Genomic DNA, 25,466 nt, shown 5'->3' with positions numbered 1-25,466 from the left:
TACTTATCATTCCAGAGGACACCGGAGCCGTACATATAGGGTGAGTGCCAGCTACACATACACACATATATAGAATTGAAGACTACGGCGCTCGGGTGCAGTTTTGTGATAATTATACCATAAGTATGAAATTAAAATTATAAAAATATAGTGAAAAATATAATATAGTAAACACCCCTTTTTTTAATATATAAACACTTCTCAATAAATTATTTGAGTGGCAGCTTGTAATACATAAACATATGCTTGGCATGCATATAAAATCTGTTACAAGAATTGGTGAAAACAAGCGCCCAAGAGTGTAGTAATTAAATTCAGGGGGAATGAAGGTGTAGAGCAGGGGTGTCAAACTCAAATTCATCGGGGGCCGCATCAGCAGTTTGGTCCCCATCAAAGGGCCGGTTGTATCTGTAGGTCTATGTGTCCACTCTTTATTATCATAAATTAATGTCACTGCATTCAATTATTACTGTTTTTTGTAATAATGTAAGTAATAACTAGCTCTGAAAGCAGAAACATAGTCAGAATAATGACAAGTAGATATTCAAATGTACAATTATTGTACAATGTATTGAAAAATGTTTTTTGGTAACAAACATTAATTTTTTTTTAAACATACAAATATTGCCAAACACTGTTTATTAAACATATGGAAAACACAAGGCCATGTGCCCCCTTTTATAGTGCCCAGCCATCTGCCCCCTTTTATAGTGCCCAGCCATCTGCCCCCTTTTATAGTGCCCAGCCATCTGCCCCCTTTTATAGTGCCCAGCCATCTGCCCCCTTTTATAGTGCCCAGCCATCTGCCCCCTCCATTTACTTTACTTACCTTACCTTTTACTTCTTTCTTCTTGCTCCTCTCCGCGGCGTCCGCGCGCTCCTCTGATCCCTGGAGATGTCGGGCGGACGTCACGTGATGACGTCACGTCCGACACCCAGGGAGCAGTGCGGGGCAGGAAGAAGTCGGGCCAGGTCCCGGAAGGTAAGGCACGGAGTAAATTCATTGAAAAAAAAAAAAAGGGGAGGCTGCAAGGCTGGCGGCGGCACCGCGGGCCATCAGACGAGGTCTGGCGGGCCGGATTTGGCCCGCGGGCCTTGTGTTTGACACCCCTGGTGTAGAGGAAGGGATGATAAGGATCAGCTTAAAACACTTATCTGGTAGAGAGAAGCTCAGCTCAAGCAGCACTCTTTGTGGCTTAAAAACATGCGGCTAAAACAGAAGAAAACTAACAGTGTATACCGTTTATATTTCGTATTGTGTTACTGCTTAATTTCACAGGCCTAATTAGGGAACTAGCTTATTCCCAAAGGAGATAAATATATAGCCTGGGCAGTGTATATATTAAAAATACAAAGAATTTAATAACATAATCACATAAAAATACACATAAAATGGCTGGATAACATGCGTACAGAATAAAAAATTATATCAAGCTTATCTGTCCATAACAATGGCTGGAATGCATGCGTACAGAATTTAAATTGTTTGAAGCTTATCTGTCCATAAAAGGAGATGTCTGCAGGGAGTACCTGCAGACATCTCCTTTTATGGACAGATAAGCTTCAAACAATTTTAAATTCTGTACGCATGCATTCCAGCCATTGTTATGGACAGATAAGCTTGATATAATCTTTTATTCTGTACGCATGTTATCCAGCCATTTTATGTGTATTTTTATGTGATTATGTTATTAAATTCTTTGTATTTTTAATATATACACTGCCCAGGCTATATATTTATCTCCTTTGGGAATAAGCTAGTTCCCTAATTAGGCCTGTGAAATTAAGCAGTAACACAATACGAAATATAAACGGTATACACTATGTTAGTTTTCTTCTGTTTTATCCGCATGTTTTTAAGCCACAAAAAGAGTGCTGCTTGAGCTGAGCTTCTCTCTACCAGATAAGTGTTTTAAGCTGATCCTTATCATCCCTTCCTCTACACCTTCATTCCCCCTGAATTTAATCACTACACTCTTGGGCGCTTGTTTACACACACATATATATATATATATATATATATATATATATATATATATATATATATATATATATATATATATATATATATATATATATATATATATATATATATATATATATATATATATATATATATACATATATACACACACACATACATAAATACACTAACACACATAGACCCCACCCAGAAACCCCCCTCACTAAAGCCTGCGTTTGCCCCTGGAACCGGCACCTGATTGTGATACACGCCGCCGCCGGGAGAGGAGACCAGACCGAGGACAGGAGAAGCGCATTTTGCACTCTCTTCCCCTCGGACACAGCAGTTGCAAGGTGGTCGGCCTGGCAGTACGGCGTACCGGCTGCCAATTTCTTACCAGCCATACTTGCATAACTGCCCTCCTCACTGATTATGTGCAAAGTGCTAGAACTATCGTACACACTCTACACTATGCTAATTTTACAGTCTGATAGTTATAAAAAACAAAGGGGGGGGGGGGGGAACAAACCACAATTTAGTTTCTGAAGACATTCAAATCTAATCTGTAGTAAGAAAGTTTGAAATACGTAGCTTGCTTTTTTTTTTATTTTTATATCAAGTCTATAAAATAATGTGATTTCATATGACCCTTTGTTACAATTCGCATTAATTGTATACTTTACAGAGGGGGAGGTTAACCAAATGATGGCTGCCACTTCACAATGGTAAAACAAGGTGTAGAGGGAGACTTGGCAGGTACCACTTACACACTAAATGACTGACAGCAGCATCAGGCGGAACAGGAACATAACTTTTATTATGAAGTACAACATACAAAAAAATCTTTATGACCATCTACAAATTGGGATAACTTTATAGACAGTTCAGTTTTTGCCACAACACATTTTATTATTTTAATTAGACATGACATTTATTTCATTCAAGAAACATGCACATTAATTCTCTAATATATATATATATATATTACACATTTCATTGCAGCTCACAAAATGATACAGTAGAAAGCACTTCACTTCAGTGGATAAAGAGCAAAAAGGAAGAAAAAAAAAATTGAACCCAAAAGCACTGGCCTACAATAGGCAGCGTCAGGGTCAACAGTGGTGACTACACTATTGCAAACGGGGTGGAGAATCTAGGAAAGGATGACTGGATTTTCAGGAAAAAATTAATTGGGGGATATTTCTTTGAGGTTTGCAGCAAGCTTTTCTGGCATCTAGAATGTCCCTTTGCCGCAAAGGAATAAGCAGGAAATATATAAAAATATTGACACTACTTGCTAAAGACTGCTGTATACTATCAGTTATAAACAGACCGGTTTACCAAACACCGTATGGGTTGCAAAAAAAAATAACAATGTAACATGTGCTTGATGGTCTGTTAGGGGATTGGATAACCAGTTACTCCACCTACAGCCATTGCTTCAAAACTTCTGGTGAAGCCCAAATAAAACCGATCTGTTGCTGATTGGGCAGCATAGGTCGTTATAGCTGTATAATCAGCTAGCAAGAGGCCTCATTAATTTGTGCATAGCAGATGGCTACTCACAACCTATTGCCTTATGTGTCAGACTTGCCAGACTAAATCAGACCGGGATTTGATCTGGCAAATCTGATCTTTACAAGGACACACTCGTTCATTCATTACCACAGTGAAGGCAACCACTCACAAAATGCTGCATCCACTGAGTGTAGGCAACTGGTCCACCTTAAGGATATCCTTTTTTTAAAACATTGCGTGGGAAGGATATAGCTGCATAGGCCTAATTTTGAGAGAGGCATGTGTGTCTAGAAGATGGGATTGCTACCATTAAATTAAGAAATAGTGCATAGTCACCATTTAATTTGCCTTTTTGGTTTGTAGTCAAGGTTTAGGCATTTAAAGTGCACTTTCAAATTTTGCAAATCCATCTTTAAATATGTTGATTCCCACTAAATACATATTGTCAGTGCTTCATTCAGCAGCTACCAGGGAATAGAAGTTAGTGTAGCTTGTATCACAATTTTACAGAACCTTACAGTAGATAAAACATAACTTTTTTTTTTTAGCATTCTGTACTAAGAACTGCAGACTGTTTAATTTTAGCACTGATGGGTGTAGTTTCTAGTCCTCAGTAGACAAAAGACTGTAAGAAGTTTGTGAATTGGCTAGGACTGTAGAAAGCGGTCGAAGTAGTGTGCTGCAATGAAACCTTTGCCAAGAAAGCTACGAGACCACCCTGACAAGGGGAAAAATTAGAACTTGGACTAGGACCGTTAGCATGCCAGGTCACACAAAGAACTGGTATGGAAAATTCATTAAAAGTGATTAAAAACCATGACAAAAACTTGTGACATTCAAAAACAACTGAAAAAAAGGGATAGAAGATAAGTACAAAATAGGGAGAAAATATATATAAGTCAAATAATCATAAAATATTTATCAACAATTCTTCCTAGTAACTACAAAGACCTGTAAGGCCATATAAGTAGCTTGACAAGTACGGAAAAGAGTTACATTTTCTGCACATGTAAACATTTTATTCAGACATTCTGATTTTTTTTGCTTTTTTAGTTTATGTAATACAGCAGTTACAAAACAGTTAAGGACGTAGGCAAAAAGGTCAGAACAGAAACAGACCACTTTTTCTACCACAAACCTTTAAAAGCAGTGTTTAGGCCTACAGAAGAAATACATATATTTATGGTAGTCCGCATCGATATTTGGCAAATAGCAAAACATTATTTATCTGAATATGAGTGTGCAGTTACTAAACATGGCAAAAGTAATGTAGTGGAAATTGCCAATGGTAGTCAAAATTCTAAATGGGCAACTTTAGTTGGGACTGGGAGTAAGGAATTCATTAGATTCCACACAGGATTGATCGCTCAACAGTAATTAGATGAAGACTGAGAATTGCACGTAGTAAAGACTCTTCAAGTAGTCTATGGCTACACTACATCTGCACTGTGGAATAAACTCACCTATATTTCACTATTTCCAACACCAATTTATTCATTGCTGTGTCGAAACCAAAGACCTTCGAAAGTTAACTATTTTTTTCTAGCATGAATGTTTTACAGGACAATTACCAATACTTTCAAATATTTTTTTAAGTTAATCAATGCTCAGTGACTGCCTTAATTATTAGTATTTTTTTTTTTTTGTTAAAGTGGATGACAGTACAAAAAAAAAAAACCTAATAAAAATAATAATTCTAGGGTCAAAGATGCACACTCTGTACAAGACATTATAGTGCTAATGGTTAAGGTAGCACAACAAGTGTGTTTGCTTTTGCAGCAGGGCATTAATTCATAGCACAGAATTCGGCTTACTGGGGAGAATTATAGCTTAGCATGACACTATTTAAACACGGCAATAAATGGAAATAAATGGAGGTTTTTTGTTGTGCAAGAGCCATGAATATACTTGAGAAACTGCATTTAATAAAAAAAAATATTTAAGTTGTAAATGAATAATTAAAGCGCTACTTAAGCAGTATTAGAACAATTTTCACAATCTATTTTCAAAATATATATACACAATATATATAGGTAATGTAACATACAGTGTTTGACAAAAGCAAAAATGACAGGAGTGCAGCATGTGAGTACAATAACCCTCACAGGTATACGTCTGCTTCATGTTGCCAGCACACAAATTTATTACTTATTTTTATGGAATTTTAGAATTAATTTTTTTCAGCTTTTCTTTTTTAAAGAAAATAAAAAGGCTACTTATAACATCTGAAAGGTTTACAAAGTTAAAGACTGGTGTAAAAAAAAAAAACTTGCTTCAGAAACATTGAGAGAACACATTTATAGAATTGACAGCCAGTCTTCTCAAAGTATGGCAACCCTGCTATTTGGTAGGCAGAGTGAGCCCCTTATTTAATAAAGGAAAAACAAAAACAAAAAATCACCCGCTGTCTTAACACTTTTGGTGCCGCAGTGGAAAGTACAAGAAGTTCAAAAATAAATTTCTATTATATATAAATTTCTTATACTTAGGGGATTGCACTACGTAGCTTGACAGGTCAAAATATTTAAAAAATAAAAAATGGATTACCACTTGACCAGTGAAATAATTTACCATTAGCAGGTATAAACAGAAGTCATTTCCTTTAGGTGGTGATGAGACGATGTATTGGTAAATGACTGATCTCGTTTTGGGAATGAATGGACTTTGCACATTGGAAGATCTGTCCATCTACCCAGTTTATGGTGAATGTGTTGACTTTCGATTAAAGTTCAAGTTTCAGAAGTTTAAGGGCACATTATGGTTTCCAAGTCTCCATCCAGTCAAACTCCTGGTCAAGTGGAGGAAAAAAATAAAATAAAAAAAACCAGGGGCTTCCTGTTGAGCAAGGTGGAGATCTGCAATTAATCTGGTCAAGGAGATCCTAATGTACGGAACAAAATAAAAATAATTAACTGCAAAGAATACAGCAAAAAGAGAGAACACAGACTACAAGACATAAGTGCAGGATTTCAGCGACGCGTCTGTAGAATGGGACATCCTTACATTTTTTTTTAATTTTTTTTTTTTTTCATTATGTAGTCATGCCAACACAGCTGCGCCTATAAGCAAAGTTCTGAATAGTGAGCATGTCAAAGCCTGGCAAATTAAGAAATGCAAAGCGCATATATGGGCAGATGTACTAAGCCTTGGTGAGTGATATGGTGGAGAGAGATAAAGTACTAGCCAATCAGCTCCCGCTTTTTTTTTTTTTTTTTTTTTAAACAGCTTGTAACATTGCAGTTAGGAGCTGACTGGTTGGTACTTGCCACTCTCCACAGCTTAAGCTGGCTACACACTTAACTAGGTGTGTACGCAGCAGACGGGACAGCCGATTTAATAAATCATTGGCCATCCTGTACACAATGAACGATATTTAGTGCAATGGCACATTCATGGCTGCATTCTACTGCATGCAGCGGTTTGCCGAGTGATCCTGTCTGGCGGGCCGTCTGCCTTACGGGAGCACCCTGTAGTGGGTATACAGAAGACGATGTGTGCACCCAGCTTTAGCAAATCTCCTCCTTAATGAAGTAGTTGTAAAATAAATGGAGAGAAGTAGTTGTTAAAATAATACATTTGCATACCTCCTCTACAAAAGGCATGGGAGATCTCTAGATGCACACCCATTCTTTTGGGTGGGTGATTAATGTCCTGGCCTGGTCACTTACTGGAAGAAGTCCCTCTTCTGGGGCATACTAAGAGCAAAGAGAACGATGGACAAATTGAACTCCTAGGTTACTGGTCACACAACTATCCAATACTCATAACGTTATTGTTTTTAGGGGTCTATTCATGAAGCAGTGAAAAGAGTGGGGAAGTGAGCCGTGGAAAAGTTGCCCATGGCAACCAATCAGCTGCGCCATACAAATGTATGGTATACAAAATTATAAATGTTACTTCAATGCTGACTGGTTGCCATGGGCAACATCTTCACTGGCTCACTTCTCCACACTTTTCTCTGCTTCATGAATAGACCCCTCAGTCTACAAAAGCTCCTCTTTTTAGAGCAATTTAGAACCTTCCAGAACGAAAGAAAAAAAGAAAAAGAGTGCAATTTCTTTCTAAAACATCGTTTTCATGTTAGTAGCCATACCTTTGCAAGATGCAACCTATTCTACTTCGCTGTCCGAATATTAACACAAAAAGTAATTGGGAGAGTGACTTTAGCTACTAATTTCTAAGCAATTAATACTTAATAAAGGCTCCTTAACTTAAGCCATAATCACTGATCCCTTATCATACTGTCCTCTACTAACTGCAATTCCCAAATATCTCAGTCAAAACACTGAATACCACAAAACAGGACGTTTTCAGACGTTTGTGGGTAGTAAAAGTCCTCCAGCCCCAGAGTGTAGTAAGCCTCTCCAGATGACCTACCTGATAACCTTGGAAGAAGTTCAGGATCTCTTTCATACCAGAATTGTATGCCAGACCTTGCATGCGCACTACTGTGGCTCCACTATGTGGGGAGAGGGTGCTGGTGGTAGCTGGAGCTGGGAAGAACCCAAGATTGCTTGGAGAACCTGGGGGGCTGAAAAGCAGAGAAAAATATTAAAGTGGCATTTTTATTTCTTACTAATCTAAGTAAATGTATTTGCTTTATTCTGCAAATGAGAGACTGGAACCAGCAACACCCCTTGCAAGACAACGCCGGCCGACAAGAACTACCCTGATGTCAGATAATGCGTGTGCATTTTATAATCAACTCCATAGCAGATAAAGTAATACCAATCACCAATTTTATCAAGGTTAAAAAATAATACCCATAACGTTTTAATGAAAAATGATAAGCAACTCTTTTCTATAATGCAATTCATGTTCTATACCGAGTAAAGAGGGGTCTACCTCATCTAGGAAAAGTGTAATGAATTACCACAATGCTTAAGATTCTGCAAAATATTCTAAGAATAAAGCTGGGCATATACTAAACAATTCTCTGGCAGATCTTCTGCCAGATCTGGCTGGTTGGAATGAAAATCTGGTAATGTATGCAAGAAAATTACATTTGCTACCAAACACTGGAAAATGGACAAAAACTGTTGTTCAAACAAATTAGTTAAATCCGTGGTTTAATCAATGTGTATGAATGACAGTTAGTCAGTTTTCCAGAGTTTGCGAGCAAATGGTCATTTGCTCTCATCCTTTACCAGATTTTCATTCAAACCAGCCAGATCTGGCAAGTAATCTGTCAGATAATTGTAGAAGCAATACAAAATGTTGTTTAATTTGAAAGAAAGGAAAAAAAAAACTCCCAAAAAACAAAACATCAAATACTATATATAGAAGAAAGCACTGGCGGATTCAGGGGGGAGAGGGGGCACCAAGCCATGCGTGTCGTCCACAACCCCGCCATTTAGGAGATTATTTTAGTTAAATCACTTGTTGCAGTCTACGTGATCCCAGTACCCTGGCTCCCGCAGCTCTGCCCCAGCGTGTCTTGATCACAGCCGCTGGCCACAGTGATAGGTCAGCCCATGGCATCCCCCCCACACACACGGCAACTTAATCTGGAACCAAGGCCGGCTTGGAGAGGCTGCACCCCGCAGACACAGTCTGATTCTACTCTGCAGCTCTGGGCATGGGGATAAGCAGCGCCTGTGGTGAACTGGCTTCCTATACAGGTGAAACTCAGAAAATTAGACTATCGTGCAAAAGTTCATTTGTTTCAGTAATTCAACTTATTGGTGAAACTATTATATAGACTCATTACATGCAAAGTGAGATATTTCAAACCTTTATTTGTTAGAAATCTAATTGTGTCTTACAGTTTAAGAAAACCCCAAATCCAAAATCTCAGAAAATTAGAATATTACATAACATCAGTAAAAAAAGGATTTTAAAAACAGAAATGTCAGTCCTCTGAAAAGTATAATCATGCATATCTACTCAGTACTTTGTTTGGACCCCTTTTGCATGAATTACTGCCTCCATGCGGCGTGGCATATAGAATCTATGGGGCATTGCCGCCAAGAGAAAGGTGAGAGACACGAGACCGAACAATGCAGAAGAGCTGAAGGCCGCTATTAAAGCATCCTGGTCTTCGAGGCTGATAGAATCCATGCCACGCCGCATTAAGACAATATTTCATGCAAAAGGGGCCCAAACCAAGTACTGAGTACATACACATGATTATACTTTGCAAAGGGCTTTTCATAATACTGCATTACCTTATATAGGACTTTAAACGTATTCAGTCGCCCAGCGAAAGAAACAGCAGCAATAGTTTACAGACTCAAATTCATCAGGCACTTATCCAACTATTCGTACTCAAATGGTAGATAGAAACTTAGTGCTGTATCACCTGGCTCAGGAGCGTGGGATACAGGGAGACTTCACCCCGCTTCCAGGATCAAAACGATAGTGAATGCTGAGTGGATCTAGGCGCTATTAGTCTAGACAACCGCCCTGTGAACCTACAGTGAACACAGACGCCCAAGTGAACACCGACGCACCAGTTGTACAGCCGCCTATAATGCGACTGGGTCAGCGTGGGATACAGGGAGACTTCACCCCGCTTCCAGGATCAAAACGATAGTGAATGCTGAGTGGATCTAGGCGCTATTGGTCTAGACAACCGCCCTGTGAACCTACAGTGAACACAGATGCCCAAGTGAACACCGACGCACCAGTTGTACAGCCGCCTATAATGCGACTGGGTCCTTTTAGATACACAGTGTCTCAGACGGAAGCGGGAAATCAGATCATGGCAGTAAACTTGGAGGAAACTGGTCATGAACTGGGGGGCGACCAGGGGAGCGACTTACTCCCCACTGCTGACATCAACCCCAGGGATCGCGGCCTCATACTGCCCCCGAAGCCTATGATCCCTGAGGCCTAGCGCTGGTGCACTCGAGGTGGCAGCCGCGTCAGCGACTGTTTGGTAGTCTCCATCCCAAAACAGTGCGGCTGTGTCTCGCATTTCCCCTCTAAGCGGAACCGATGCCTTACCTTCTCCCCGTGCCCCGGCCACAGCCTGGTAACGTGCTGGAGTTGCGAGTACATCCTACGCAAATGCCCGCCGAAACAGCACTGTACACGTGGGTAAGCGTTGCCGCGACCCGGCGGAGCGTCGTTGGAGCGACTCTAGGATACGTATAAGACGCTTTTCTCTGACGTCCTAAGTGGATGCTGGGGACTCCGTCAGGACCATGGGGATTAGCGGCTCCGCAGGAGACAGGGCACAAAAGTAAAAGCTTTAGGATCAGGTGGTGTGCACTGGCTCCTCCCCCTATGACCCTCCTCCAGTTAGATTTTTGTGCCCGGCCGAGAAGGGTACAATCTAGGTGGCTCTCCTAAAGAGCTGCTTAGAGTAAAAGTTTGTTAGGTTTTTTATTTTCAGTGAGTCCTGCTGGCAACAGGCTCACTGCTACGAGGGACTTAGGGGAGAGAAGTGAACTCACCTGCGTGCAGGATGGATTGGCTTCTTAGGCTACTGGACACCATTAGCTCCAGAGGGAGTCTGAACACAGGTCTCACCCTGGGGTTCGTCCCGGAGCCGCGCCGCCGACCCCCCTTGCAGATGCCGAAAAGTGAAGGTCCAGAAACGGCGGCAGAAGACTCTTCAGTCTTCATAAGGTAGCGCACAGCACTGCAGCTGTGCGCCATTGTTGTCAGCACACTTCATAGCAGCGGTCACTGAGGGTGCAGGGCGCTGGGGGGGGGGGTGCCCTGGGCAGCAATGATAGTACCTTATTCTGGCTAAAAATACATCACATATAGCCCCTGGGGGCTATATGGATGTATTTAACCCCTGCCAGGTCTCAGAAAAACGGGAGAAGAAGCCCGCCGAAAAGGGGGCGGGGCCTATTCTCCTCAGCACACAGCGCCATTTTCCCTCACAGAAATGCTGGTGGGAAGGCTCCCAGGCTCTCCCCTGCACTGCACTACAGAAACAGGGTTAAAACAGAGAGGGGGGGCACTTATTTGGCGATATGTATATATATATTAAAATGCTATAAGGGAAAAACACTTATATAAAGGTTGTCCCTGTATAATTATAGCGTTTTTGGTGTGTGCTGGCAAACTCTCCCTCTGTCTCCCCAAAGGGCTAGTGGGGTCCTGTCCTCTATCAGAGCATTCCCTGTGTGTGTGCTGTGTGTCGACATGTATGAGGACGATGTTGGTGAGGAGGCGGAGCAATTGCCTGTAATGGTGATGTCACTCTCTAGGGAGTCGACACCGGAATGGATGGCTTATTTAAGGAATTACGTGATAATGTCAACACGCTGCAAGGTCGGTTGACGACATGAGACGGCCGGCAAACAAATTAGTACCTGTCCAGGCGTCTCAAACACCGTCAGGGGCTGTAAAACGCTCATTTACCTCAGTCGGTCGACACAGACACTGACTCCAGTGTCGACGGTGAAGAAACAAACGTATTTTCCTTTAGGGCCACACGTTACATGTTAAGGGCAATGAAGGAGGTGTTACATATTTCTGATACTACAAATACCACAAGAAGGGTATTATGTGGGGTGTGAAAAAACTACCTGTAGTTTTTCCTGAATCAGATAAATTAAATGAAGTGTGTGATGATGCGTGGGTTTCCCCCGATAGAAAATTATTGGCGGTATACCCTTTCCCGCCAGAAGTTAGGGCGCGTTTGGGAAACACCCTTTAGGGTGGATAAGGCGCTCACACGCTTATCAAAACAAGTGGCGGTACCGTCTCCAGATAGGGCCGCCCTCAAGGAGCCAGCTGAGAGGCTGGAAAATATCCTAAAAAGGTATATACACACATACTGGTGTTATACTGCGACCAGCGATCGCCTCAGCCTGGATGTGCAGCGCTGGGGTGGCTTGGTCGGATTCCCTGACTGAAAATATTGATACCCTTGACAGGGACAGTATTTTATTGACTATAGAGCATTTAAAGGATGCATTTCTATATATGCGAGAGGCACAGAGGGATATTTGCACTCTGGCATCAAGAGTAAGTGCGATGTCCATATCTGCCAGAAGATGTTTATGGACACGACAGTGGTCAGGTGATGCAGATTCCAAACGGCACATGGAAGTATTGCCATATAAAGGGGAGGAGTTATTTGGGGTCGGTCCATCGGACCTGGTGGCCTCGGCAACAGCTGGAAAATCCACCTTTTTTACCCCAAATCACATCTCAGCAGAAAAAGACACCGTCTTTTCAGCCTCAGTCCTTTCGTCCCCATAAGGGCAAGCGGGCAAAAGGCCAGTCATATCTGCCCAGGGATAGAGGAAAGGGAAGAAGACTGCAGCAGGCAGCCCATTCCCAGGAACAGAAGCCCTCCACAGCTTCTGCCAAGTCCTCAGCATGACGCTGGGGCCGTACAAGCGGACTCAAGTGCGGTAGGGGGTCGTCTCAAGAGTTTCAGCGCGTAGTGGGCTCACTCGCAAGTGGACCCCTGGATCCTACAAGTAGTATCCCAGGGGTACAGACTGGAGATTCGAGACGTCTCCCCCTCGCAGGCTCCTGACGTCTGCTTTACCAACGTCTTCCTCCGACAGGGAGGCAGTATTGGAAACAATTCACAAGCTGTATTCCCAGCAGGTGATAATCAAAGTACCCCTCCTACAACAAGGAAAGGGGTATTATTCCACACTATATTGTGGTACTGAAGCCAGACGGCTCGGTGAGACCTATTTTAAATGGGAAATCTTTGAACACTTACATACAAAGGTTCAAATCAAGATGGAGTCACTCAGAGCAGTGATAGCGAACCAGGAAGAAGGGGACTATATGGTGTCCCTGGACATCAAGGATGCTTACCTCCATGTCCCAAATTGCCCTTCTCACCAAGGGTACCTCAGGTTCGTGGTACGGAACTGTCACTATCAGTTTCAGACGCTGCCGTTTGGATTGTCCACGGCACCCCGGGTCTTTACCAAAGTAATGGCCGAAATGATGATTCTTCTTCAAAGAAAAGGCGTCTTAATTATCCCTTACTTGGACGATCTCCTGATAAGGGCAAGGTCCAGAGAACAGTTGGAAGTCGGAGTAGCACTATCTCAAGTAGTTCTACGACAGCACGGGTGGATTCTAAATATCCAAAATCGCAGCCGTTTCCGACGACACGTCTGCTGTTCCTAGGGATGGTTCTGGATACAGTCCAGAAAAAGGTGTTTCTCCCGGAGGAGAAAGCCAGGGAGTTATCCGAGCTAGTCAGGAACCTCCTAAAACCAGGAAAAGTGTCAGTGCATCATTGCACAAGAGTCCTGGGAAAAATGGTGGCTTATTACGAAGCGATTCCATTCGGCAGATTCCACGCAAGAACTTTTCAGTGGGATCTGCTGGACAAATGGTCCGGATCGCATTTTCAGTTGCATCAGCGGATAACCCTATCTCCAAGGACACGGGTGTCTCTCCTGTGGTGGTTACAGAGTGCTCATCTTCTAGAGGGCCGCAGATTCGGCATTCAGGATTGGATGCTGGTGACCACGGAGGCCAGCCTGAGAGGCTGGGGAGCAGTCACACAGGGAAAAAATTTCCAGGGAGTGTGATCAAGTCTGGAGATTTTTCTCCACATAAATATACTGGAGCTAAGGGCAATTTACAATGCTCTAAGCTTAGCAAGACCTCTGCTTCAAGGTCAGCCGGTATTGATCCAGTGGGACAACATCACGGCAGTCGCCCACGTAAACAGACAGGGCGGCACAAGAAGCAGGAGGGCAATGGCAGAAGCTGCAAGGATTCTTCGCTGGGCGGAAAATCATGTGATAGCACTGTCAGCAGTGTTCATTCCGGGAGTGGACAACTGGGAAGCAGACTTCCTCAGCAGGCACAACCTCCACCCGGGAGAGTGGGGACTTCATCGGGAAGTCTTCCACATGATTGTGAACCGTTGGAAAAGACCAAAAGGTGGACATGAGGGCGTCCCGCCTGAACAAAAAACTGGACAAGTATTGCGCCAGGTCAAAAGACCCTCAGGCAATAGCTGTGGACGTTCTGGTAACACCGTGGGTGTACCAGTCGGTGTATGTCTTCCCTCCTCTGCTTCTCATACCCAAGGTATTGAGAATTATAAGACGTAGAGGAGTAAGAACTATACTCGTGGCTCCGGATTGGCCAAGAAGGACTTGGTACCCGGAACTTCAAGAGATGCTCACAGAGGACTCATGGCCTCTGCCGCTAAGAAGGGACTTGCTTCAGCAAGTACCATGTCTGTTCCAAGACTTACCGCGGCTGCGTTTGACGGCATGGCGGTTGAACGCCGGATCCTAAGGGAAAAAGGCATTCCGGAAGAGGTCATTCCTACCCTGGGCAAAGCCAGGAAGGAGGTGACCGCACAACATTATCACCACATGTGGCGAAAATATGTTGCGTGGTGTGAGGCCAGGAAGGCCCCATGAAGAAATTTCAACTCGGTCGTTTCCTGCAAACAGGAGTGTCTATGGGCCTCAAATTGGGGTCCATTAAGGTTCAAATTTCGGCCCTGTCGATTTTCTTCCAGAAAGAATTGGCTTCAGTTCCTGAAGTCCAGAAGTTTGTCAAGGGAGTACTGCATATACAACCCCCTTTTGTGCCTCCAGTGGCACTGTGGGATCTCAACGTAGTTCTGGGATTCCTAAAATCACATTGGTTTAAACCGCTCAAATCTGTGGATTTGAAATATCTCACAGGGAAAGTGACCATACTGTTGGCCCTGGCCTCGGCCAGGCGAGTGTCAGAATTGGCGGCGTTTGTCTCAAAAAAGCCCATATCTGATTGTCCATTCGGACAGGGCAGAGCTGCGGACTCATCCCCAGTTTCTCCCTAAGGTGGTGTCAGTGTTTCACCCGAACCAGCTTATTGTGGTACCTGCGGCTACTAGGGACTTGGAGGACTCCAAGTTGCTCGATGTTGTCAGGGCCCTGAAAATATAGTTTCCAGGACGGCTGGAGTCAGGAAAACTGATTTGCTGTTATCCTGTATGCACCCAACAAACTGGGTGCTCTTGCTTCTAAGCAGACGATTGCTAGTTGGATGTGTAGTACAATTCAGCTTGCACATTCTGTGGCAGGCCTGCCACAGCCAAAATATGTAAATGCCCATTCCACAAGGAAGCTGGGCTCATCTTGGGCGGCTGCCCGAGGGGTCTCGGCTTTACAACTTTGCCGAGCTGATACTTGGTCAGGGGCACACCCTGACTGAGGAGGACCTGGAGTTCTCTCATTCGGTGCTGCAGAGTCATCCGCACTCTCCCGCCCGTTTGGGAGCTTTGGTATAATCCCCATGGTCCTGACGGAGTCCCCAGCATCCACTTAGGACGTCAGAGAAAATAAGAATTTACTTACCGATAATTCTATTTCTCGTAGTCCGTAGTGGATGCTGGGCGCCCATCCCAAGTGCGGATTGTCTGCAATACTTGTACATAGTTATTGTTACAAAAATCGGGTTATTATTGTTGTGAGCCATCTTTTCAGATGCTCCGCTGTTATCATGCTGTTAACTGGGTTCAGATCACAGGTTGTACAGTGTGATTGGTGTGGCTGGTAAGAGTCTTACCCGGGATTCAAAATCCTTCCTTATTGTGTACGCTCGTCCGGGCACAGTATCCTAACTGAGGCTTGGAGGAGGGTCATAGGGGGAGGAGCCAGTGCACACCACCTGATCCTAAAGCTTTTACTTTTGTGCCCTGTCTCCTGCGGAGCCGCTAATCCCCATGGTCCTGACGGAGTCCCCAGCATCCACTACGGACTACGAGAAATAGAATTATCGGTAAGTAAATTCTTATTTTTTGAAAGATCGCTCAAAAAAAAGTAAGACTAAAAAAATAAAAAAAAGCTTATGGCTGCTAAAACCAGCAGCCCACTGACCATGGTCCGGCTCCTGCCGCACCAAAACTGAATTGCCTGAGCCAGGAGGCGGGGATATAGGGGACTGTCCAGTTCCATTCTGAGAGGCCGAAAGCTTTGATCATTGGTGCCAATCCGCTGTAGCTACCTCATATCCACAATGTTTATCCTGTGGATAACCTGTGGACCCTGCAGGTGAAATCTTTTTTTATTGATTTTATGTAATCTAATTTTCTGAGATTTTGGATTTGGGGTTTCCTTAAACTAAGTCACAATCATCAAAATTCTAACAAATAAAGGCTTGAAATATCTCACTTTGCATGTAATGAGTCTATATAATATATTAGTTTCACCCTTTAAGTTGAATTACTGAAATAAATGAACTTTTGTGCGATATTCTAATTTTCACATGTAGTGGGCCTGTGCTCCTCCAAATCCAGCTCAGACAGGATAACACATGCTACTGTGGACAGAGAAGGGAGGCTGCTGCAGTTGTGTAGGACTGCTTCTCCCTGTATGATATGCTAGTGGCAGGTTAGTTTAAGTGTTATGGGGGCTTACTACCCCGCTCCTTTTCCGTGGGCAGTATGCGTATAAGGGGCACTGCTAGCTTACCTAGTAGTCACCCACTACTTCACCTTCTGCCTCTCCCCTGTGTCACTATCTCCCCATCACCCTCTGCATCTCCAAGTCATCACCCTCTTCCTATCACATGGATATGGCATTCCCTTTTAAGACATGCCCCTTTTTGCAAGACCACACCCACTTTACCAGAAGCAAGCGCACCTTCAGTGTGCAAAAATAGCACCCCCTCTCTCGTGTCATGGTGCCCCCCCCCCCCCCCCATATACAACAGGAATTTAAATGGCTTTGCTTCTGTATATTATAGACATACTTTGGTTTCTTAAATCAAAATTGAAATTCATGTAATTAATGATCACATACATTCAGAAATATATACAAACAAAACCCAAGCCTGATTCCCCCCCCCCCCCCCCCCCCCTGTTTTGGAGATTGCGATCTTTCATTTCTTACCCTTTAAATGTAGGGGGTGGCAGCCTTCTTTTAAAGGTAGCTTTTATTTTGCTTTAAGGCATTTGTGATCCCAGGGCGACAAATCATAAATTATCTCTGGGGAATTTTACATTAATGTATGCAAACGCAAGTTTATTGGCACTTTCTATTTGTGATAGCATCAGAACACACCTTTCACGACAAGTAAAGGTGCAACGTGTTCAAGAGGAAACTTACTCTACAGGTATACTGTGGGCCACTCCTAGAGAAGCTTGGAAAACATACAACAATGCAAGCACAGTAATGTCTCCTGCGTAGGTAACATTCTTCCAACTCTACAGAGGCTGCAAACCTAAAAAAGAAAAGCAGCCTGACCTTGCACGCAACTATTTTTACTCCAGGGCAACTATCTGGCAGGTTGAAAGATTTCTGCTCATTATACAAGCTTTTACTGCAAGACAATTTACTGCTGCTGGCTCAGCCCATTAACCTCTCACTGCGTCCAGTGCCCTTGAACTGAAATATAGTTTGCCTCCCTAACACATTTTCAAGGATTCCTCAGCTACTGGTTTTGGGATTTTCCGCATTGTGTAGCCTCCCGACATCTAATATCTTGTACTTTGCAGTGGTTTTAAGGAATCCAAAGCAACAACCTGGTGTATTATGGGTAATTATGACGATTACTACAGTATACCAACTTTTTACACAGAAAATGATGTCTTTACAACTTGAAGTCTGTTATACGGGAGGTGATCACGAGACTGCCTGTCGGGATCCCAGCGGTCAAAATGCATATGCCGGAATCCTGACAAGCGGTGAAATCCCGGCGCCACAGGCTTTTCTACCTCTGTGGGTGTCCACAACACCCATAGAGAGAGATATAATAGATCCTGTGGTACGTGCAGCGAGCCACCATGCCTGCAGTGTGGCGAGCACAGGGGCTTTCTAATGCTTGCCCCGCTGCTGGCATACTGGTGCTGGGATCACGCTACTCTGCAGAGTTTATTAATGTCATAGGTCACAACAAGTAGGGCCATCAAATTATTGGCCGGGCCCAGATTAGAGGGGGATTTTGCCAAGAGTCTGCATGGCTACATTTCATTATGCCATGCCATCTTCAGGCCTTGCATTCCAGGGCCCGCAGGGGCCCAAGTGCTTTGCACGGGTCCCCTACACTCTTGGCAGCTGTCAGAATAAGGGCACAAGCCCTGTAACATGCTTCCACTTGCATAAGTGTAACCAGTGGTGTATATATAATGGGTAAAGGGTGTGTAGTACACAGGCACACTTGGGCTCGGAGGCCCACCACACCGCACACTCTGCATCCATTTAAAATTATTTCCAGGGCCGGACTGCCCATCTGGCACTTCTGGCAAATGCCATAGGGACCGATGGGCTGGTGGGCCGGTCCTGTCACACAGAGCCAGGAAGGCTCCATGGAATTTGGGGCGTGCGGTGAGTCCATTATCTGACTCCTAGAACCCCCCGTTGGTAGCATCCGCGTGCCCCCTTTTGCGGCATACACACATGCCAAGGCCCATTTCGGCCTTCGGTCCATCCCAGATTACACCTACCTTCTCTGAAATCATTTGTCAGCTCTGCAGAAATCACTGGTAAAATGGCAAGGCAGCCATTTCATAGAGGATTGCTCATGTGAAGGATGAAGGAGGAACATGGTGCGGACACCATGGGGTATATGCAATTGCGGTCGAATTGCCGCAAATGTCGAAAAACGGGGCATTTTCAACAACCAAAAAAGATTCGACAATGCAATACCATACTTTGACAAAAAAACGGCCGTTTCAAATTCAACTTTTTGCAATTCGAGAGTTGTCAAAATCGAAATGTCTGCAATGGTAAAAATGCGGCTTTTCGACAAAAGTATATTCAATTGAAGAATGTCGATTCGACAACAGTGCTTTTCGACAGTCATTTCGTCAATTTCAGTCCGCCTCATTTTGCTGGCGGGATCTAATAAAAATTTTTAATAACATGTTTTTTTATTGCTAATAGCATATCTATTTATATTAGAAGGGATTATCTACTTGGTTTGTCTATTAGGAGCCACAAGTATTATTTAATATATTTTTTTAAAGAATATTTTTTTATTTTTTTACTGACTAAAATAATATGGAGAGATCAGAGCATGTTTTTCAGTGGGAATGGGTTAAAAATCATGAAAAAAAAATATGTGGGATCCCCCCTCCTAAGCATAACCAGCCTCGGGCTCTTTGAGCCGGCCCTGGTTGTAAAAAATACGGGGAGGGGGGGGGGGGGGGAGAAAGACACGGGATCCCCCGTATTTTCACAACCAGCGCCGGGGTCTGCGTCCGGTCCTGGTGCCAAAAATACCGGGCTCCACTAGTCAGAGAGATAATGCCACAGCCGGGGGACACTTAGATCGGTCCCTGCGGCCGTGGCATTAAATCACCAACTAGCCACCCCTGGCCGGGGTACCCTGGAGGAGTGGGGACCCCTTAAATCAAGGGGTCCCCCCCTCCAGCCACCCATCCAAGGGCTGCGGATGGGAGGCTGATAGCCAAGTAACAAAAATAAAGAATATTGTTTTTTTGTAGCAGAACTACAAGTCCCAGCAAGCCTCCCCCGCAAGCTGGTACTTGGAGAACCACAAGTACCAGCATGCGGGGGGGAAACGTGCCTGCTGGTACCTGTAGTTCTACTGCAAAAAAAATACCCAAATAAAAACAGTACACACACACACACTGATAGTAAAACTTTATTACATCCATGCACAACGACACACACATACTTACCTATGTTGACACACCGACTCGGTCCCCTTCTCCACGTAGAATCCCCGGTGTACCTGTAAATAAAATTATACTCCCAAAAATCCAGTGTAGATCTGTCCTCTTCTTGTTTGTAATCCACGTACTTGGCAAAATAATAAAACGCAAAACCCGGACCACGCACTGAAAGGTGTCCCATGTTTACACATGGGACCCCTTTCCCCAACTGCGGAGACTCCCCGTGACTCCCGTCACAGAGGGTCCCTTCAGCCAATCAGGGAGCGCCACATCGTGGCACTCTCCTGATTGGCTGTGCGCGTCTGAACTGTCGGGCGGCGCATAGCACTATGCCACTCCATTATAGTCAATGGTGGGAACTTTGCGGTCAGCGGTTGACCGCGAGTAACCTCAACCGCTGACGCAAAGCGTTTTTTGTCCCGCGTATTTTTGGCACCAGGACCGGACGCAGAGCCCGGTGCCGGTTGTGAAAATACGGGGGATCCCCTATCATTCCCCCCCCCCCCCCCGTATTTTTACAACAAGGACCGGCTCAAAGAGCCAGAGGCTGGTTATGCTTAGGAGGGGGGACCCCACGCAATTTTTTTCTTGATTTTTTAAACACTTTTGTGCCGTCCATGAAGTCGAATCCAGGATGCACACTATCGTCAATTGGTCCGTTTTTCGACAGCGGGACTGTCGAATCCATTTTTTATTGAATATGTCGAATTCGGGTCCCGGCGGGAGGGTGTCTGACTGTCGAATTGTGTCAAATTTAAAAACGGTCGAATTCCAGACGGGATTCGACCACAATTGCATATACCCCCATGTTCCATGAGACCTGTGTGAGTCCACTGCACTGCGAGCGGAGGGGGTGTGGTCACATGGAGACTTACAAATACATTCCACAAGCCAAATGGCAATCATTAACTACACAAGTTTAGAAAGCATCATCTCATGTATCTATCACTTCACAAAAAGAGTACACAACGCCGCAGTGTGGGAAATCAACGTGGTTTGCTAGTAAGTGACAACAGGCTGGCTTTTATTGCAGCAATAGAAACCGCCTATCAACACCATTTACAAAAAAAGATTGGGATAAAGTCATAATGGTCACAAAAAGAATACTGAATCTATTATGGAATTTAATGAAAACTAATCCTTTTTACAGAATAGATCTTGCACATACAGCAAATCCCCAAGACCATTCTCACTCCCCGCAGCACCTTGTGCCCGGCTAGTCTTACCTTGGATAGTATGCAGTGTAGTTCATGAAGAGCTGCGCTCCGGCTGGGTAATATGCCGCTGATGGCTGCAGAGTCCGTGGATTCAAGAGCAAAGAAGGCTGGTAGAGGGCAGCGGCATCGGTGGGAATAACGGCTGTTGGTGCTGGGAATGTGTAGGATGGTGGAGATAAACCTGTTGTAAAAGAAATTACATATAAATCAGTGGCGAAGGGATAAACATTTGTGTAAATGGTCTTCTACCACCTTAGAGTACGCAGTCCTTGGATATTTAGGAGCAGATGATTGAAATTCTTTACAAACCCATATTTTAATGTGAATGGTGAAGATTCATATTAAAGCAACTTTTAAATTTCCATCTTAGAAAGTCTTGAAATAAAAAGGAAACTTTTGGTAGAGGCAGGAAAAGGAAAGTAGTTTGGTAGAGGCAGATATATGGGTTTAGGAGGTCAAAGTGAAGTTGGGGGGAGTCAGCGCGTTTCGCATCCTCATAGCTCATCCACATGGCAAGATTATAGCGAAATATGGCATGCCGTGGGCATGTGGCCATAAGGACACAACTAGCATCATCAAGCTCAATGCACTAGGGAAAGGAGCAGGCTCAGGGAGGTTTTCCTGATCTCACTGACTCCCAGGAACACCTCACCAAAAAATGGCAAGTAGGAAAGTGTACTCCTATCAGCTCCTAAACACCTGATCATCTAGACCTCATCTAATGTTGTATGTGTGGGATAAAACTTTAGGCAAGAACATCACATTTGAACTCATTGGCCCATATGTAATAGACCGTGATTTCGGCGAGATAGCCGCTTCATTATTGCAATTCATTTTAAAACAAGACCAGGTTGTTCTAACTTGAACACCAATTTATTTATAGTTTCTTATATAGCACAGCATATTCTGTTGCACTTTACAATTAGAAATCAACAGTGATAAGACAAACTGGGTAATAGCAGACAGACAGAGGTAGGAAGGCCCTGCTCGCAAGCTTACAATCTATAGGGAAATAGAAAAGGATACACAAGGATAGGCTCTATCTATAGCATATCAGTCACCAGATTGCAAAGACGGTCCTGATGGAGTGTAATTAGATATGAATGCTTCTGAAGGTTATGTGGCAGTTCAGGAATTTGATAGGCTCGTTTGAATAGGTGAGTTTTCAGTGAACACTTGAAAGTTTGGAGGCTAGAGGAGAGTCTTATTGTGCATGGAAGGGCATTCCATAGTGTGGATTCTGCCTGAAGAAAGTCTTGCTATTGGGAATGGGAGAGCGTAATCCATGCAGATAAGAGACGCAGATCTTGTGCAGAGCGGAGAGGTTAAGTTGGGAGATTTTTTGAGATAAGCGAAGAGATGTTGGTGTAGTTTGGTTAATAGCTTTATACGAGTTGCCGCTTTAAATCTAGCAGCTCTTACACCAAAATCACAGACTATTATACATGGGCCCATGTGCTGCTTATAAACTGGAATGCAGAGCCGGATCAACCTTTTTTTTGCAAGTTAGGATTCTGCCTAGGGCCCAAATTATAACCTTTGATGGTGTTTTTTCCCAAATCTAAATGGAGGAGGAAGTGTGGGCCCAAACCAGTTTCTTGCCTAAAGAGCCATAGGGTTTCAATCAGGCTATTCTAGGTTTGTGACACATTGAGAGCTATTTACAAAAACGGTTCACAGTTACACATTAGCACTTAAGCTGTAGCAACAAACTGGCTTTAATCGGTCTAGTATAAGCCACAGAAAGTAGCAGCCTGGCTCCTACACAGCAATAAAACCCTAGCAACCAGACTTTTACATTTATTGTCTAACTTGCACTAAACAGATAAAACAAATTGCTGGTTTTAGTACAGAAGCACACTACAAGAAACAGTCACCAAGTAACCCGCACTGTGTCAAAGCTAAAAACGTAACAGGAGCATCAGTTTTTCCCTCAAAAGTATAGAAGAGTCATAATGCACCCACGGGGCAAAAACACTACAGCTTTAGTCATTCTAGAACATGAGGCAACTTGAAAAATAATATTCAGGTTAGAAGGTATTTAAGTTCCTGGTAGGTCAGCTGCCCAGATGAGAGAGATTAAGAATAAAAGAAATTCAAAATAAAAATCACTTCTAACTTAAAATTAGTACATTGTGTATACTTATATAAAATATTTTTTTTATATATATATATATATATATATATATATATATATATATATATATATATATATATATATATATATACACACATACATACATATACACACACACACACATATATATATCTTTATTAATTGGTCATCACACCTGTTAGGTAGTAAGCACAATTCATGCCATTCGTTGCTACTTCATATATTCATGTCCCCTTGTTATAAAAGAGATTGCAGAGTGGCAAAACATGTCAAGACTTTATAAACTAGGATCCAGGGACCTTTTAATTGGCGAACATGTAACATACCATAAAGTTCTGGCAACTGGGCAGTTGAAACATTATCAAGATCCCGACATACCCAAATATCCAGTCATTGTGCTTGTGTTGCAAACGTATAGCAAGAACACTAAGCCATAGAGTACTTACTAGCTTGGTATATTCATTCATTATAGCAGAGTCTCCCAAAGCCATCTCAAGGGACCCCAACAATTCAGGTTTTAGTGATATCCCTGCATGTGCACAGATAGTATAATCAAACCGACTGAGGTAGTAACTAAGCCACCTGTGCCTAAGCATGGATATCCTTAAAACTTGGACTGTTCGGGTGTCTTGAAGAGTGCATTTGAGAACCACTGCTTTATAGGTAAGTGAAATCAAAAGGTTTGCACAGCTTATTTTCTATGCTCTTATAGACTCCCTTTACTTAAATTCTGTACTTATATAACTCTCCTTGCTGAATCCAAAGTTAAACAAAATATTAGTAGTACCACACGTGGATGTAAATGGGCCAGTAAAATGAGTCAGTAAACGCACCTGTGGACAAGTACCGAGTATGGCAAGAATGTACAGTTAGGGTCCCTTGAGGAATACATTTGGGAAACACTGGGATGTGGGACTTGCCCTGACAGCTCACCTTTTCTTTTAAACTTTGAGAATGCAGGTATGTAGTATGTACCATATATTACACGTTTGGTACAATCTATAAAAATAAAAAAAACTAGTATTCAAATCGTAACTAAACAATTTTTCTAAACTGCAAGTGTTGGGGACATTTCTGAAAAGTTGGTGGCAAGATGACCAACTATCCAGCTGTTGGACTGGAAACCTCCAACCAATCTAAGCTGGGTTTCTTCAAAAGAAGCCAGAAGTGTCTAGTTGCTTCATCTGATTGTCAAAAGCTTATCTTGATGACAAATCTTCAGTGTTTTTCTTGCAAGTTATTTTTAATTGGTCTATAGTCACTAGGAACAACTCAGCCATATCCACCGCCAATCACCTCACCCCTACACTAATACCCTTTTTCCACAAAGCACCGGACCTGTAAAATAACAGAGTATGCTCAGGTCACTTGTGTAAAAGGGTTGACCTGGGTTATGTTTTAAAATGTGCTCAATTAGCCAATTTAAACATAACTGGCATACACCCATTCAGACCACAGCAAAAACTCCTGGTCATAGCCAGGGTCATGAACCCAGCACACCTAACCCGGGTTAACCCTTTCACACAGACACAAGACCTGGGTTTTTCCCAGGACTTGGCCTCGTTGTGAAAGGGGTATCAACATGGGTTGTAACCGTGTTAATTATACCTGGTCGGACCCTGCATTTTGGTGTGAAAGAGGTAGAAATCAATTCCAAAAACAGTACTAGGAATCTAACAACGGTGATCTACCTACAATTTCTCAAATATTCCCATTACTCTCTAATTTTAGGGTATAGGGGCCACAAGCATTAATCTTGCACACATGCCTTCATGAGATATCCGTACTTTGGGCCTAATTCAGACCTGATTGCAGCAGCAAATTTGTTCTCTAATGATCTAAATCATTTGCACTGCAAGGAGGGCAGATATAACATGTGCAGAGATAGAGTTAGATTCGGGTGGGGTGTGTTCACACTGAAATCTTAACTGCACTGTAAAAATAAAGCAGTCAGTATTTACCCTGCACAGAAACAAAATAACCCATCCAAATCTAACTCTCTGCACGTTATATCTGCCCTCCCTGCAGCGCACATGGTTAGAGAACCAATTTGCTGCTGCAATCAGGTCTGAATTCGGCCATATGATTGATTTAATGGATTTCTCAAAATTGTCCAACACA

At 43.2% G+C, this 25,466-nt stretch overlaps 1 protein-coding gene across 3 annotated transcripts in view; it reads right to left on the bottom strand.

Moving 5' to 3' along the window:
• Window positions 1–2,760: 2,760 nt before the first annotated feature.
• Window positions 2,761–25,466, bottom strand: part of ESRP1 (epithelial splicing regulatory protein 1) — a 70,036-nt gene continuing 47,330 nt past the window's right edge. For all 3 annotated transcript variants that reach the window (XM_063924119.1, XM_063924121.1, XM_063924120.1), the window contains exons 13-16: window positions 21,239–21,410; window positions 7,859–8,012; window positions 7,066–7,176; window positions 2,761–6,362 (exon numbers count right to left, since the gene is read on the bottom strand). In XM_063924119.1, coding sequence (XP_063780189.1) covers window positions 7,093–7,176; window positions 7,859–8,012; window positions 21,239–21,410 — 410 coding nt within the window. In that variant the 3' untranslated portion in view covers window positions 2,761–6,362; window positions 7,066–7,092. The remainder of the gene's footprint in view (window positions 6,363–7,065; window positions 7,177–7,858; window positions 8,013–21,238; window positions 21,411–25,466) is intronic.

The sequence above is a fragment of the Pseudophryne corroboree genome, chromosome 5, assembly GCF_028390025.1.
Source record: "Pseudophryne corroboree isolate aPseCor3 chromosome 5, aPseCor3.hap2, whole genome shotgun sequence".
Lineage (NCBI taxonomy): Eukaryota > Metazoa > Chordata > Amphibia > Anura > Myobatrachidae > Pseudophryne > Pseudophryne corroboree.
Note: the sequence above shows the minus strand (reverse complement) of the source record. Positions and strands in the feature narration are given on the sequence as shown.